The sequence below is a fragment of the Zymoseptoria tritici genome, chromosome 5 (genome assembly GCF_000219625.1).
Source record: "Zymoseptoria tritici IPO323 chromosome 5, whole genome shotgun sequence".
Classification (NCBI taxonomy): Eukaryota; Fungi; Ascomycota; class Dothideomycetes; order Mycosphaerellales; family Mycosphaerellaceae; genus Zymoseptoria; species Zymoseptoria tritici.
In genome coordinates this window covers 1,341,103-1,357,174 of record NC_018214.1, presented here as the reverse complement: position 1 = coordinate 1,357,174, position 16,072 = coordinate 1,341,103, and the positions used below count along the sequence as shown (strand labels likewise).

At 50.9% G+C, this 16,072-nt stretch overlaps 4 protein-coding genes across 4 annotated transcripts; 2 read left to right on the top strand and 2 right to left on the bottom strand.

The window, feature by feature from the left end:
* Positions 1-3,596: 3,596 nt before the first annotated feature.
* On the top strand, positions 3,597-4,883 carry MYCGRDRAFT_109512 (uncharacterized protein; the record flags this gene model as incomplete). The annotated part of the gene is made up of 3 exons (XM_003852566.1): positions 3,597-3,733; positions 3,797-4,715; positions 4,831-4,883. 3 exons carry the CDS (start codon positions 3,617-3,619, stop codon positions 4,881-4,883), a joined length of 1,089 nt encoding a protein of 362 aa, XP_003852614.1.
* Positions 4,884-8,717: 3,834 nt separating this feature from the next.
* On the top strand, positions 8,718-11,351 carry MYCGRDRAFT_93246 (uncharacterized protein; the record flags this gene model as incomplete). The annotated part of the gene is made up of 8 exons (XM_003852567.1): positions 8,718-8,792; positions 8,854-8,928; positions 9,700-9,762; positions 9,909-9,955; positions 10,035-10,042; positions 10,450-10,558; positions 11,109-11,174; positions 11,225-11,351. 8 exons carry the CDS (start codon positions 8,718-8,720, stop codon positions 11,349-11,351), a joined length of 570 nt encoding a protein of 189 aa, XP_003852615.1.
* Positions 11,352-11,803: 452 nt separating this feature from the next.
* Positions 11,804-12,442, bottom strand: MYCGRDRAFT_93245 (uncharacterized protein; the record flags this gene model as incomplete). The annotated part of the gene is made up of 1 exon (XM_003852158.1): positions 11,804-12,442. The coding sequence occupies one exon, from the start codon at positions 12,440-12,442 to the stop codon at positions 11,804-11,806; it is 639 nt and encodes a 212-aa protein (XP_003852206.1).
* A 2,190-nt stretch (positions 12,443-14,632) lies between these two features.
* On the bottom strand, positions 14,633-14,782 carry MYCGRDRAFT_29670 (uncharacterized protein; the record flags this gene model as incomplete). The annotated part of the gene is made up of 1 exon (XM_003852157.1): positions 14,633-14,782. A coding segment is annotated over one exon (150 nt), but the record flags the coding sequence as incomplete, so codon positions are not given.
* Between the last annotated feature and the right edge of the window lie 1,290 nt (positions 14,783-16,072).

The window sequence follows — 16,072 nt, the reverse complement described above, 5'->3', positions numbered from 1 at the left end:
CACTAAGGTATAACACACCTTCGATAAGGTACAATATGTCGGTACTATGCGTAACAAGGTAGTTACGAAGTGTCCCCTTAGCGCCCTCGCTATATAGTTGTTCTACCGGTAGTTATTTATAGCTAAGTAGCTACCGGACTTCTTAAGCCGCGATGTATAGTACTATAAGAAGCTATATCTAACGTCGCCGTAATTAGACGGCAAGGGATATAGTTAGTCTTGATAGTATCGCTCGGCGCGTATAAATATAGACAGTAGTAGTATATATAGTACTAAGGTAACGTACGCCGGAAGGGTAGTAGCTATATAAGAAGTAGAGAATCTTAGTATAGTATACTCCTTAATATAACGAGCAGGTAAGTAAGCCTCGTACTATGCCCTTAATAGCTAATTATATAAGGAATACACTAAAGGAATAGCTATTGCCGTAGCCTTAAGCTTACCGTTAGACTTCTTAGTCCGGTTCCTTAAATACGGCTATTTTTAGCTCTAAACGGCTGTTTACTATAAACAGCCGTTTAGAGCTAGTAAAGCGAGCAGCTATAACCGGCGTTATAAGCTATAGATATAAGCTAGCCCTCCTTTACTATAACATTACTACTATAGTACTAATCGACCTCGGTTCTATACTAGCTTCTTCGCACCGATAAGCTCTACAATCGCTATTACTAAACCCTTACGCTAGCGGCATTACGTAGTGTTGCCGACGGCGTAGAAGGATTAAGGCTAGCTCGTTAAATAACTAACGCTATAACGTCGGCCTCTCGTTTAAAAAACCGGACTAAGGAGTCTTACTAATCCGGGCAGCCGCACTTTAGCTACAAATCTAACTAACCGACCGGTTATTACTACGTACCCTTATTATTACTAATTTATCTAAACGCTATATAGAGCTCTATCTCCTAACCTTAGGCTATAAGCTCGTTAAAAAATTACTCCGATATCTTATTATCTCGTCGTATAATTGCCTTATTCTAAACGACCGAATTTGTATAATAAGCTAACTAACCCCGTTAATTTAGGGCATTAGAACGGTAACTCCTTATCGAATGTCTACCTTAATAACATTCCCCTAGACTACGTACGAGCTATAGCCGGCTTTAAGAAGCTTCCTAGATCCTACTTCCTTCTACGATTATATAAAACGCCTCCTTAAGAGCTATAGAGCATAATATAGCTATAGCTAGATTAGTAGACGGATAAGTCGTTTACGTAACGGTTAAGGGAGTATACTAACCGCGCTAGTTACTACTTCGTTATCCTACTACGTTACCTACGTATTATAATCCTTTAAGATATAGTGCTTCTTTAAGAGCGGTATCTATCGCACAAACTATAGACTAATTAAGTCTTTAAGCACTAGCTATAGTTCGCGTTTAAGTAGCGCTCTATTTAAGCTATTGCCGAGAACCCTAAGTAGCCGCTATTACTAGATATCTACTATATAACGCCGGCTATTGCCTTAGAGCTAGCTAAAGTCTAAGATTATTACGTAGAGCATGTTAATAAAGGAGATAATTACGCACTTCGAGGAGCGTATAAAGGAGATTAATAAGAGCGCTAATAAGGGCTTAGCCGTCGCCTTTAAGGGTATAATAAATAGCGCCGTATAGACTATAGGCTCTATATTAAAGAACGCCGGTAGCGTAGTAAACAACGCCTCTACGAGCAACGCTACTATAGCATCGTTAATGCTATCGGTAGATATATTAGCGGCACTAATACTAGTCGCCGGAGTAACTCGTAGTAAGGTTAAAGCCGCTGTTTAAGCGATATAACATAGTTAAGAGCTCGTTAGTTAAGAGCTCGTTAGTTAAGAGCTCGTTTACGACGATACGATGCTATTACTTAAGGATCTTTAAGCACTACCGCCGTAGTAAGCACTACCGTTATAGCCTTACGCCGACGACGAGCCCTCGTCGTCGTCGTCCTTTATAGCCGCTATAGCTAATATAACGTCCTTCGATAGTAGCTACTTTAACTCCTTACCGATTCGAGTAGCTATAGCTTCTACTATAGCTCTAGCCTCGTTACTACTATACCGTCCTGTCGGTCTAGCTCCTTATCTAGTGTTCGAATATACTAAGCTTAAGGAGTCTACTATAATAGTCGTAGCGCTATAGGCTAAATAGTATAATAGTAAGCCTAGTCGACCGTTAGTTAAATAGATAGAGCGGTAATATAAAGGGCGTTAGCGTAATAAACGCTATAGAGCTCCTAAAGCGAGCAACAACTTCTTTAGTATACATAAGCGTATTATTAACGAGGTCTACCGCCTTATAAGTAGCCGGTTCGCCTTACTACGCCTTACTATTAATTACTTTAATTAATATATAGTTATAGAGCGAATGCTAACGCTTAATAAGCTGTCGACGGTTTTAAAGAACGAGTAAGGGGTAGCGAAACGGAGGAAGCGCATCGCTTAACAACGATAGAGGCTTTAGTATTAGGTATAAACTACACCTAATGCTAAAGCCTCTACCGTTACCGCTACGATCTTCTACTCTTACCGGCTCTCGAGTCCTTACCGCGTTGTTAGTCGTTTATAGAGCGTACGAGGGCTTTAAATTCGAGGGGTTTATAGCTAGAGGAAGGGGTTAGATTTTAGCGTTACTCTATAGCTATCGTTTCCGTAGTTGTTGTTCGATCGCTACGAAAATAAAGGAGCTCTTAGATCTATATATAATTAACGAGCTCGTATAATATTAAGTCCCTATATCGTAGTATTGTCGCGCAATATAATAGCGAGGAAGTAATGTTAACTATTATAATCTCTCGTCGTAATTTAGACCCTAAATTTAACGCTTAAATTCGAGTAATACTATTGTTTACGCACACCTTCTTAATTAATACGCAATTACTACTTATTTATAAATTCTAAGAATTACGTATCTATTAGAACTGCTCGTTACGAAACTTTTAAGCTATACGCCGTATCGTTAATAATTATAGTCGTTATACTATCGCCTAGGACGTAATCGAGGACGACGCCCGAGCGGTATCCGCTAAGACATTCCTTAGCTATACCCGTAATATTCTAGTACTAACAACATTCCTAATACTCGTCCGTTCGCAATGATTTTATTATTATTAAATAGCGCTAAATTAGGCGCAAAAAATAAGCTTCTATATACTATATTTAGACAAAATTTAGGCCGCTACGCGGCGCTGCAATATATAACTACTATTAGGGTGTATTAGTCGGCTCGTTAAAGTGGGGCCGTGCCCTCGGCTAAATCTGCGTTAATGAGTGCATTAATGAGCTGCAAGATGCGACTAATATATGCTAGGTAGCATCAAAGACAAACTCAAAAGGACGAAAACCCGAATTCACTTCACTTGGTTAGACTTTGCATCACTCCCGGAGCCATCCATTGACTCCATGAGGTAGGAGCTTATTGTGCCTCTTCCTCTTTGACATGTGACAATCTTGCATCGCAACTGTCGCGCTTCAGACCTCCGATACACATGCTCGCCACACTCACCCACCCCTCGGCGTCGACTCCGCCTCCCCCAAGCTACCCATAGACAGCTACTCCCACCATCACACAACACGTCGGATCTCTTCCGCCAAACCATGGCCGCCCCCGCACCACCACAAGATCAAGCCAAACCCATGCCGATCCCCACACCACAACAATCACCACACGTCATCAACGAGCAAGAAGACCAGAGCAGTTCCTGTTCCTCCGACTCCTCCACCTCCACCTCCTCTCTCGCCAGCATCGCCACGGTCCGCCCCTCTTCCCGCGAACAACAAGCCTCCACCACTCATTGGACCTCCTATTTCGACCAGGAGCTATACCTCCCCCACGAAACCTCCACCCACAAAGCAACCTACCACGTCCACCTCACCCCACCCACCGATCCCAAGACCGGACCCCTATTCATCTGCCACCACGGCGCCGGCGCCTCTTCCCTCTCCTTTGCTCTCTTCGCCCACCACCTCCGCCAAACCCTCCCCACGGCAGGGATCCTCTCGCTCTCCGCCCGCAACCATGGCTCCACCGTTCTGGATCCCACTACATCCCTCCCAATCCACGACTATACTCTCCCCACCCTCACCATCGACGCCCTAACCATGATATCCCTCACCGCCACCTCTCAATCCTGGCCCTCTATCCCGCCTTGCATACTAATCGGCCATTCCCTCGGCGGCGCAATCGTCACATCCCTCGCCACGACTCACTTCCGGTCCTTCAACTCCAATCTCGTCGGCTACGCAGTCCTCGATGTCGTCGAAGGTTCCGCTATTGAAGCCTTGGGGCATATGAAAACCTACCTCGCGTCCCGCCCTTCCTCCTTCGCCAACATCTCAGAAGCGATACAATGGCACATCCGCACCCGCACCCTCCGCTCCCCGCAAAGCGCCGACATTTCCGTTCCCAGCCTACTCGTCCCAGACACTACCAACCCCGATCGACTCGTCTGGCGTACAGACCTCTCTCTCATGTCCTCCTTCTGGCCCGAGTGGTTCACGGGCATGTCCTCCTCCTTCCTCACCGGCCGTGGAGCGAAACTTCTCATCCTCGCGGGCACAGACCGGTTGGACAAAGAATTGATGATCGGACAGATGCAGGGGAAATTCCAATTGGTCGTCTTACCGGAAGCGGGACATTTTGTGCATGAAGATCGAGCGGAGAAAGTGGCGGGATTGGTGGCGGAGTTTTGGAAGAGGAATGATCGGAGTGCGATGGTGTTGCCGCCGAAAGTTAGTGAGTTGTTGGCGATGGGGAAGAAGGTGTGATGTGATAGGGGAGAGAGGGAGAGATGGAGGGATGGGGTGCGCAATGCCTCGTTGTGTGGACCAATGATAGCAACGACGAATAGCACAGAAGAGGACCACAACGACCTCGGTCACAACATTCGTGCTTTATGCATGAATGGTTCTTCTGCCCACCCCACGGGAGACTCCTTGCCGGGTGAGCTTGCATAAAAAGCAAAGTCGCTTTCCGGAGAGCCGGACGGAAAGCAGGATATCAATATCTCCAATCCTCTCTGGCGATTCGCGGTTACGAGTGAGGCGGAGAGGACAGGGAAGACGTGGAAGGTGTTTTTATGCGGGTATTATTGTCCTGGTCGGTCAGCCGATTGATCCGTGGGACTCCGAATCCGATGGACTCGATTGCCGGATATTCTGTCAGACGCATCGACAACCTGGTCATGCAGGAGTTCTGCACACAACGACGTTGCTTTCTCCTCAGACTCAAGCATCCCGTGACGTCGATTGTGCAAGTCAGGGAGGAGGTCGAGGCTGGGCATCGACGGTGCGGTGGTCTCAGTAAGCATGGCTTCAGGAGCTCTCCCTGTCTGATCTATCCGTCAGCGGCCGATTTGTTCGATCGTCAAAGTACCTCGTGGAATCGATGAAATCGAATTGCTGAAGTCATGGTCGAACAGTTCTTGGGTGAGATTTATAACAGCCAAACCTCGTCCCATTTTTTCCTCCTCCTCCTCCTCCTCCTCCTCCTCCTCCTCCTCCTCCTCCTCCTCCTCCTCCTCCACCTCCAACGAAGACTCGCACTCAACTGGACTCCACCAAAAGCAGAGACGTCAACCACCACTCGATCACGTCAATTGAACAAGAAATAAGAACAAGAAGAAGAAGAAGATCGCAACACCATGCAGCATATTCACCAACTCGTTCTCGCCGCTCTCATCTTCTTCACTCCCGCAACGGTCCTCGCCTACGTTCGTCCTCACTCCCTCACTCCCCTCTCTCTTTTTCACTCACTCACGCTCACGTCTCGCCACAGGACTGCATTCCTCAAGACGGCGCGGGCTCTGAGCCCGGCGGACCCGGAAGATGCTTCGACGATCGCGGCAAGCAGTACTACCCTTGTGTGGACGTTACATTCGTGACCTCCTGCGCGGCGAGATGATGGTGATGCACAAATCTTTCTGACGACTTGATACTGACTGTGGTGTTCTGTTGCAGGACCACCCGTGTCCTCCTGAGGCTGGGCATTGTGAGATTGATTTCGGCAAGAAGACGGCGACGTGTCATCCTATTCCTCATTGACATTGAAAAAGGAGGGGAGGAGGAGGTGTTGGCGACGGAGACGGAGACGGAGACGGAGACGGAGACGGAGACGGAGAGGGATAAGTCTGCACGGGGTTTCCTGGTCCTTGACTATGCTCGTAGATCGGTTTTTTGTGCACGCCGGAATGCGCAAGCTACCGAATCCGATGTGCGTATATGGGAGAAATGCAAGGCGCATGGATACACCATGTTTCCGACCATTACGAAAACCACGACCTCGGTTTTGGAAAAGAGACTCGTTACTTGCCTCTTGCGACTCCGCCCACACCCTCCAGTGACAGACTTGAGCCATCATCTCACTCGTCGTTCTCCTCCTTTTTCCTTTCCTCCTCTTCCTCTGCCATATAACTATCCAAGCTTTTGAACATTTTCAAAGCACGACAAAAACAGTCCCAACACTTTGAATTACTCCCAATACCTCCGAGCTTGTCCCAGCACTCCGCGAAACTCACTGCGGTTGATCCTGCGACATCCGCTGTACATGGATCGAAGAGTTGCAAGTCAACACGTTGGATATAGACCATTTCCCGGCTTGTTCCGCTTCGAACACGAACTCCTCGACCTTGTTCAACAAACTTATCAACTGCCTCATCATCGGCGACTCCCGCCCCCCGGCGCTGCACATTGAAGAAAGTGCAAGTCACATGGACAGACACCATGTTCCGACTCTTTTCCGAAATACGAACTCGCTCTTGTTGATTAAAGTTGTCACTGCCTCATCAGCGACTCCGCCACACTCCAGTGCTTCCATCCATTACTCCGATGGACTCGAGTGCTTGGACGAGGTTCTTGGGTCGGGTCCGGCCAGAGCGGGTGGTTTCGCATCTTTCTCTCCACAGCGGAGAATGTGGTCAGCAGTACCCGTCTCACAGAGAACCCCATCGTGTTTAGCTCTTGCCAATTCCGCTGAACAACGAGAAAAATGCGATTCACATTCACAACATGATTCCGCTCTTTCCTAAAGAAAAGCACAAACTCGCCCTCGTTTCAAACCAAACAACATCCACCGCCTCAGCCCACATACATTCCCGTCCGTACTTATATACTCCCGCGCGCCCATCATGTTTACTCGCCGTTTCCCCTGCTCTTCTTCACTCTTTCTTTCTCGTTCTTTGTTCCTCTGCCTGCCGTCTCGGCCTGTCCCTTGCACAGGTTTTTCACGAAAAAGGCAACTCTCTACAGAATTCTCTTTTGGAGACTTGCAAACACACTCCTCTCAAAATAACTCGGGCGAACTTCAAAAACCGAATCACAAAGGTCCGAACATATTTTACCTTGCTCACTCACCCTCGCCGCGGCCCGCTCTCGGTACATGCTGCTGCCGCCGATGCGAGAACGCTCGACGGGTGTCGAGATTACACAAATGGTACGCACACACTTTTTCTCGGTTTCTCTCTCCATCGCTGCAGAATTTTGTCATTCTCAACCATCTCGATCACGAAGACACATGCTACGTTGCACCAGATGCGTCACGAGCTTGTTTCGAACTTCTGCTATTGGATTGGTGGTGATGATGTTTGAGCTGGAGGGGACTGTTCCGCGTCGGTCGGAAGGTGCGATTTCGACTTGTCAAGTGGGAAGGTGGTGAGGTGTTGTTCCATTTTTCGTTGAGAAGAGGGGAGGTGGAGGTGGTGAGAGAGGGAGGTCGGGAAGCCAAGGGAGGTAGAACTATTGGAGGTGGGACGGTGGGGATGAGGACTGAGACCGAGACTCGAGCAGGTCCTGCTTCTTTTCTCGACAGACATCACATCATCTCAATCGTTTGCGTGAAGCCCGGGTGACAGCAGACTCCAGAGGCCATTGGGCGGGTCTGTGTCTAGGCATGCCCTTGTCGTCGATCCGCACGATCCTGCACTGAGCGATTTTCCCATGCCCCTGACCACCCTGCTCGGTGAACTTTTGGATCGTGCAGAACGACAGCCTGCCATGCTCGACTTCGTCCCTTCGAACTTCGTCCTCCGCTCGATGCCGGAACTGCTGCCATCGTCATCAGCAGGCATTTGACGATCGGACATGGTTGTGTTCAAGATCGTCCTGGGCGTCGATCCGTGCGATACCGATGCAACTCTCTCTCTCTCTCTCTCGCTTCGCCTTCATCCTGTTCATTATGGCTGCGGCTGTTGTCACGCCGATGGCGCCTATATATCGAGCCGGTGTGATGTGATCCGCATTACCCTGAACGCGTTCGGCGGTCATGACCCCGGCGATGCAACGTCACTACGTACATACTGTACATGTGGCAGTGCTTATTGCGGTGTCAACTCTATCGACGACCTTTTTCATCAGCCTACTGTAGCATCGAATACTCGCCGGAATTTTGCATTTTCTCGGAAAGAGCGATTTGTCTTCGAAAGCTGAAAGGCTGAAAGGCTGTCATGGCTGCCCATAGCCTCGCCGGGTCATTGACCTTTCCGAGCCGGTTGGAGCTCGCGAGCTTCGATCACGACCTCAAAGAGGCTATCGATTGAGTTTCTGACAGCAAGCGCTAGAACTATTTCTGTCTGCAGTATTGTTCGTTGCCCTTGATCTCTCGAGATCGAGTTCAGTCGTCTGACGGATCACATATAGACCTCGCTCCCATCTTTTGACCTCCTCCTTCCTTTTCTAACTCTCCGTTAGTCGCAACGAGGAACCATATACTCCACAGCGAATAAAATAAAACCAAGAGGCAACAATGCAGATCTCCAAACTCGCATTCATCCTCTCCATGGCTCTGGCTACCGTCGCCGATGGCCCGCCACCTACATTCGTTCGTCCCTCTTCCTCCTCCCTTTCCATCCTTCTCACACACTAAACATCGACGTGCACAGGAGTGCTCATCCACCCCCGGCGGTAACGGAGTCTGCCATTACGACCCGACCAACCAGGCGCAGGCCGATTGTGTCGTACGTATTATCCCGTCAACTCCAGACGTTCTTTGTCCTTTCTGGTCTCGAAATTTGGCTCGTTGGCTGACATTTCTTCGCGACACTGTAGAATTCCGTTTGTCCTGCGGATGGTGGAACATGCGTATGGGAACCGATCTACTCGTACTGGCAGTGTCAATAGATTGGCAGAGGACGAGACAGAGTTGGAGGTGTAAGGAGGACGGGTCTTGGAGATGGGTGGAGGACAAAGCTTAGGAACTGGGTGGAATCGAAATCCGGGTTGCTTTCGCGACCTTGTTGAGCGTGCGATGCGGTGGAACAGGGCCGGGTCACTGGGTGTATGATGTGAGCAGACAGCACGATCAGCTTCATGCACTGATGCGAATAGTTGTCGTGTCCTTGTGCCGTTACCCGAGCGGTTCCCCTGTACAGCTTCTCCGCGTGATTCCCGATTCGTGAGTCCAGAAACCTCCTTGCACCATTTTTCCGTTCGATATCGCGCATCACACAATACCCCTGAACATCTCTGACCTCAACATCCGTAGGCATCAATGGCCCTCGGGCCTTATCTCAACCCGGTTCCCCCCTCTCTTTTGCCAACATTCCTCTTTCAGCAGCCGAGCAAAACAAAACCAAGACCCACGAAACAATGCAGACCTCGCGCATCGCATTCACACTCTCTATGGCAATAATGGTCGCCATTGCCGATGGCCCGCCTACACTCCACGTTCGTCCTTGTCCTTCCCTCTCGCGCACATCTACCCTGGCGCTGACAACCGGCATGTACAGGACTGCTCACCCGATGCCGGCACTGGAGCTTGTGTTGTCAACGGACAAAGCTTTGCCTGCACCGTACGTGCCATCTTCCAGAGCTCGAACATTCTCCGATGTTTTGGTCTCAGTTGGCTGACTTTTCGCACGATGGAGAATTCCAAGCACAATCCGAATGGTGGGAAGTGCAGCTACTATTGGATCTACGGGTATTACGAGTGTGCTAGGTGCGGGACATGCTGGAGACCGCCTGTCGACGATGGGCGGATGACAGGTCTGAGGTCTTGGATCTTGGGCGGGATCGATTCCTGAATTGGTTCTCGACCTTGTTGATGAGCTGGTGATGGGACAAGGTTGCCATGTGAGTGGTCTGAGCGGGCAGCATCAGGTTTCGTATGGATACAAATCATTGGGTGCGTTGCGTCCTTGTGCTGGTTCCTGCCGGGGGTCCCATGAACAGTCTGTTCGAGGGGTCCGTACGGTGCAGCGTCAGTGTGAGCGTGCTGACTTCGGATATTTTCGCCGTCTTCCAATCTTTTCCATCTTCCTTCCTCTTCTCAACATTTCTTCTTCGAACGCCTACATCGTTGTCTCACGGCCATCGACATCGCCACAAGAACCAATCATGCGCTTCACGATCGTCCTGGCCTTCCTGGCTTCCTCGGCGGGGCTTGCCTCTGCCGACAAACCAGCGTCATGCCCCTATGCGGCGAGATACTGGCAGGAACCCACCGGTGGTTCAGTGGATTGCTCTACCGTGGTAAACAGCCCAGTATGCGGGTACTGCGATGGAACCGTCTTCAAGTGCTACGGTCCGAAGTGCGAGAGGTCTCGCGGGCCTCCCTAGTCTCGCGACCACATACACCTCATCCACGATGTACGTATGGTTCCTGACCGCCTCTATCAGCGAACTACAAGCAATCAGAGAGGAGACAATGCAGATCTCCGACATGGCTGCCTTCATCCTCTCGACACTCTGAATTCTCGATCCATGACCTCCTGGCTGACTGATTTTCTTCGCAACAATACAGAAGGCCAGATGCTCTGCAAACGAAGGGGAGTGTGCCTACTCCCAGTACCCTCAGGGTCGTGATTGTACTGAGGATGGGAAGGAGGGGAACAACGTTGGAGATGACCTGTATGGAGAGTGAGACCAGGCCGAGGGAGGACGAGGGATTGGCGTGGGAAGGATGGGATCTTCGGGTTTCTTCCGAGGAGACCTGGCCTGTCTTTGACGCGGCGATAATATGGCGGAGCAGGCGGCACAGTCGTTGCCAGCCTTTGCAAGTCAAGGACGAAAGCCATGCACGTCTTCCACCACACTTTCATCCTCGCCATGGCATCGGCCGCCGTCGCAACCAAAATCTACTTTCGTCCTTCTCTTCAGACCTCATCCATCGTGCGGTTGCACTGACATGCGCGTGCAGGCCTGCGACGGGGCTCCACCGGGCAGGTGTCAACATGACGACACGCCACAATTTTACGATTGCAAGGTATATCTCTCAACCCAGCCAATGTCGTCTGTTGTACCGATCGCTAACAGCGAGAGGAGAAGGACTCCACGTGCGCCGAGAACAGTGGTCTTGCACGATCAATTTCGACACTGGGGATGTCGTCCTATGAGTAAGGCGCTTGTCCGAATGGTGAGTCGCGAAGCGGAGACTGGATGATGTGATGGAGAGACCATTTCTGGTCGTGAAGAAACCTGGCCCTTTGCTTCGTCGGTCAACTGAGGACGGAAAGACGGGATGTCAAGGCTCGATGAGGAAATGTGTCGTCTGCTGGTGCTACGGTCGTTGTCGAATATGAACCTGTCGACCGCTTCCTCGTCGTGTCGCGTGCTTTGAGACTTCCTCGAACGAGTCGCCGCAGCCCAAATCACAATCAAGCTTGTGCAGGTAGAAGTACAGCTCTCCCGTCCCTCCTCGTCACCCGGTCTAAATGCCAACCCATCGTTACAAGATGCAGACACATAATTCTTCGGGTACTGTCAATCGCACCGGAACAGTCGCCCTGAGATCCGAATTCGCAAAATACAAGTGATCAGCTCAACCAAAGAACACCCGCTGAAGGACCCTATTCATCCTACCAAATCCTTCAATGGCGAAGGAGGCAAACGCGCTTAAAAAATGACATCTACCAGGCCGTGCTCCATTCGCTGATGCTCGGCCAGCACGCCCAGATCCTCGTATCGATATCCGCACGCCAGACACTCTGCTCCGCGGGCCTCTTCCATTCCTCCCGATCCGAATCCAAATGTCGCCCCGGTGCTGAACATAGCTCCGAGAGCGTTCCAGTGGGAGAACGAATCGTGGTCACTGGACGACGAGGAGGTCGGCGAGGTCGGCGAGAGCGGCGAAACGGATGATGGAGGCGTTGATGCTGCTGTGGAATTGGCAGGAGAAACGCTGGATTGTAGGCTTGCCAATGTTGGCTTGCAATCTCGTTCCGATGAACACGAAGAAGTCGTGCGCGCAGACGACTGTCGTGACCGGGAGGTTCCGGGTTGATGAAAGTGTGGCGGTTGAGAGGTAAAGGTAAAAGACTTCGAATTTGCGAAGCTTTGGTCCAAATACTTGAGATCAATTTGTGGTTGGTGGTGTTGTTGGCCGGGTGCGAGCATGAGGCTGGCCATGGTTACTACTTGTTGAGTGTCTTGAATCGACGAGGAGGAGGAGTGGGAGGAGTATGTGCGGCGCTTTTTGCTCGGAGGAGAGGCCGGAATTGGGGTAGGATCCCACGGTATTGAGATGGCGTTCATGGTGAGTTTGTGATGTGTCTAGTATTGCTGGTAATTGCCGGCCTTCCTGGGGAAACAGTCGCCGGAAGTGCTGTATTCCTGTCCGCGGTATTGTTACAGGAAGCGTCAAATGAGTTGCTTCTCCGACTGGTTTTGTAATGGAGAGATCTTGCTGATGGCTGTCAAAAGTCGCAATGTCCTCTGTTGTGATGTTGTTGTTGCCGGACAGCCTCTTCGTATGCTGATTTGGAGGAGGTGAACAGTCGAAAATTCCAAGGGCTGGTTGGAGTATGTCGCGACCTAGGGCTCTTCAATCGAACGAGCCGCACGGCAGAGGTCTTTTTGTTACAAGCTGCTGCCAATTTGTTTCCTAGAAGTGACGTAAGACTGTCGAGAAAGGAGGCTGAAGTGCTGCAGATGCTTGTATGCAGAAAACAAATAGAAGCAGTCGTGAGTCTCGTGACAGGGCGAGTCTCTTTGGCTCAAAGACTCCAAGAAGGAAACACAAAAAACAACGCACACACCAGTTGGTCGTCACTAAAATCATAGTTGGACGATAGTAATTTGTGATCACCATGGCAAGGGGCACATCGGTCATCGTGAACGCCGCATTCGCTCTCGCAGCCGCCTTAGCCTTTGAGGATCCCCCCATCCAAAAGCAACGAACCGCTGGCTCCCAGAACGATGAATGCCGCGTAGCGCGGACACCACGCCAATGCTAAGAAGGGCTCGTGCCCAGAATTCCAAAAGACCAAGAGAATTTGACGGACTCCACAGAAATCGAGGGTCCGCCGTTATGGATCGCTGCCAACTCATAGAAGAGATTCGCTTGAAAGGAGAGCGATGGAGACTGTCCGACGATGACTATACACATGCATCAGCTCTCGATCGCCAGTATTCTCTTCGCTTCGAAATGCCTCTTGGACGGTCGCTGGCTGGTCGCCATCTCCGATTTGCTTTGCACATCCCCTCATTCGCGGAAACCCTCTCCAGATGATTTGCGCTCAGGTGGACCAGAAGAGGTGTGGCGCGAGCATGTCGCAAAGCTTATTCCTGTGTGGATGCGGGGAACGGCAACATCCTGTGTGTAGTGTAATTGGTGATCGGAGTTCACCTGCGGAGTACTTCTGCGGCAGCTCCTGTGATGGAGGTAACGTGGATGCAGTGAGCAGGTGCATAGAATGCTCGTAGGCGAGGCTCCACCATTTGACAGAGCTCTGCAATCCTGTCTGCGGTGAAAATAGAGCTGGCGAGTGGCGGCAGCATGCGAGACTGCAAGCCGAGAAGGGTACGTGCAATCGACAGCGGCTCATAAAGTCATGGTCAAGTGTATCGTCGAACGTGTCTGGTCTGGTCCATCTGGCCAAGGATGTGTTAGACATGATGGAAGCGCTCATGATCGCGCTGCCCTTGCGTGCCGAAGGTCTCTCTGGGATATGCTCGGCGACATGAGTATTACTGTACTACTCGGTGTTGACTTCTGCATCCACAGTTGTACCGTTAAGATTTCGCAAGCGGTGGTGGGGTGGAGTGTAACGGCAGGAGAGGTCGGATCCGAAAGCCTTCCACGGCGAATATCGGAGGAAGGAATGTGTGAGGTAGTTCTATACGCGGCGATTGCGGTAAATTGGATTTCAATTTCGTACGATCTTGCGCCGAGTCTTGGCCGAGTTTTGCTCGCAGGCACTGCAAAGATCTCGGCAACCCCTGGCGGACAAGCAAACTTGCTGCAAAAAGACCTCTACAAGAGAACAGAAGTTGACTAATATACGGGCCGGTCTATGAGCTTTGAGGCATGGCCTTGTCATGGGAAGCGCTCCCAAGACTAGGTATCGCAAGAAAATCTATAAAATGCACTTTCCACCAGCACCGCCGATGCGAGATGAGTCAACAGTCCGACTTCTTCGCCTCCGCTTGTGCCTTCGCCATCCGTTCGTTCTCTCTGTCAATTTGGCTTTGGCCAAATATGAGACTGCCATCAAAGATTCCTCGCAAAGTGAACACCAGATTGACAAAGTAAGCAATGAACAACAACACCGTCAAGGCGCTCACTAGACCTCGAAACGCAGGCGAGTCCATGCTGTTCGCGAGCTCAAGCCAAGCCGTTGTGAGAGTAACCACGACCGCCCACCAAGAGAGGTTGTAAGACGCCTTCTTTTGAACGAACACGTCTGCGACGCCAATAATGGCCAAGCAAAGCATGAGATAGCAAAAGCCGAGCATAAGCAGCGCCAGCAAGATGCCGGCAGGCTGTAAACCTTGGGCGGTCTGTTGTGTCCATATCGTGCCATGAGTCGGAGGCATAACCGAAGATGGCTTGTATTGAGCAAAGCAGCCTTGACCCGCAGCCGAGTCGCCCAGCAGGCCCGACCAGAATGAACATAGTGGCCCGCTTTGCCGGAGTCGTGAAATCGGCAGCAAGAAGCCGGTGGATGTAGATTGTGTAGAGAATGACGCCCATGAAGAATGCCACGCCCAGAGCGAAATAGCCAACGACCAGCTGGGGGACCGCGAGGCGAGCCGACATCTCGAAGCCGTGAATGGTGATGAGTCCAGCTTCCGCTCCTGCGGTTGCAAGGCCGACTGGATCCATAAAAAGTACAGGCGACATGGTTCGAGAGCTCTGGTTGCCGGTATAGAAGTGTGTGGTGAGGACAACGAGCGCGGTCACAGAGATCCAGGCCAAGCCGAATCACCACAACACATATGCAACGAGCGTGAAAGCATACCCACCCCACGGTCCTGAGCTGACTTGTGTAGCAGTCAAAGCAGCTATAGTCATGAGCGCAATGGGCGGAATGGCGTAAGCTGCCAGCTCGTCGGGGTCACTCATCGCTCGCCGGACCGCTACATGAGGATACATGATCCATCGTGCGAGCATGATGGCCGCAAAGAAGAAGAAGAGGACCACTTTGGTAACGTAGAGGATCGTACTGGCCTTCCTTGGGGAAGTCTTCGTACTCGGGTGGACCTAGAAAGCAAGGTATATGGTCAGTAAGTGCTGTGAATGATCTAGAAAGCTAAGGGCCTAGCATCTGAGACAATCTCGAATCACGCACGCCTCGTCGAGGTCAAATGCTTACCGCCGTAACAAACTGTATGGAAGAACTCGAGGTTGGGCTGGGTATCTGTCAACCCTCTCGGATCACGGCCGGGCTCACGAGGTAGGGCCTTCCATTCCGGGTTGTCGCGGTCGAGGCGGTCGTTCAGACGAGCAAAACCAAAGGCGCCGAAGGGAAAGGTTGCCAACCAGCCAGACTTGCCAGGCTTCCACTCCTTGTGGCCGGTGTCGAAAGCATTCGGGTCGTGGTGTGCGCGGGCATCATCGGTGAGGTTTGGTTCGCCAATCTCGTAATACATGAAGATAAGCTGAACCTGGGTATGGACGATCAATATCTCGTCTCGCGGCTTCGAAGCGGGGTTATGTCTTGAGTGACACAGTTCCTACCCCAAGAGCTGCGTGTAGTCTGCGAAGAGATACTTGATAACTACCTATGATGCCACTGAACCTGGCATCCACGGTCGAGAACGAGTTTGATCGCGTTACCTCGTTTCGGGTGTTTCAATCTCACTCAAGGTATGATGATCAAGCTTTGCGATTGTGCAGAGCGATCAGCATCGCCGCGGCGCCCTGGAGTATGTCTCTCGAAA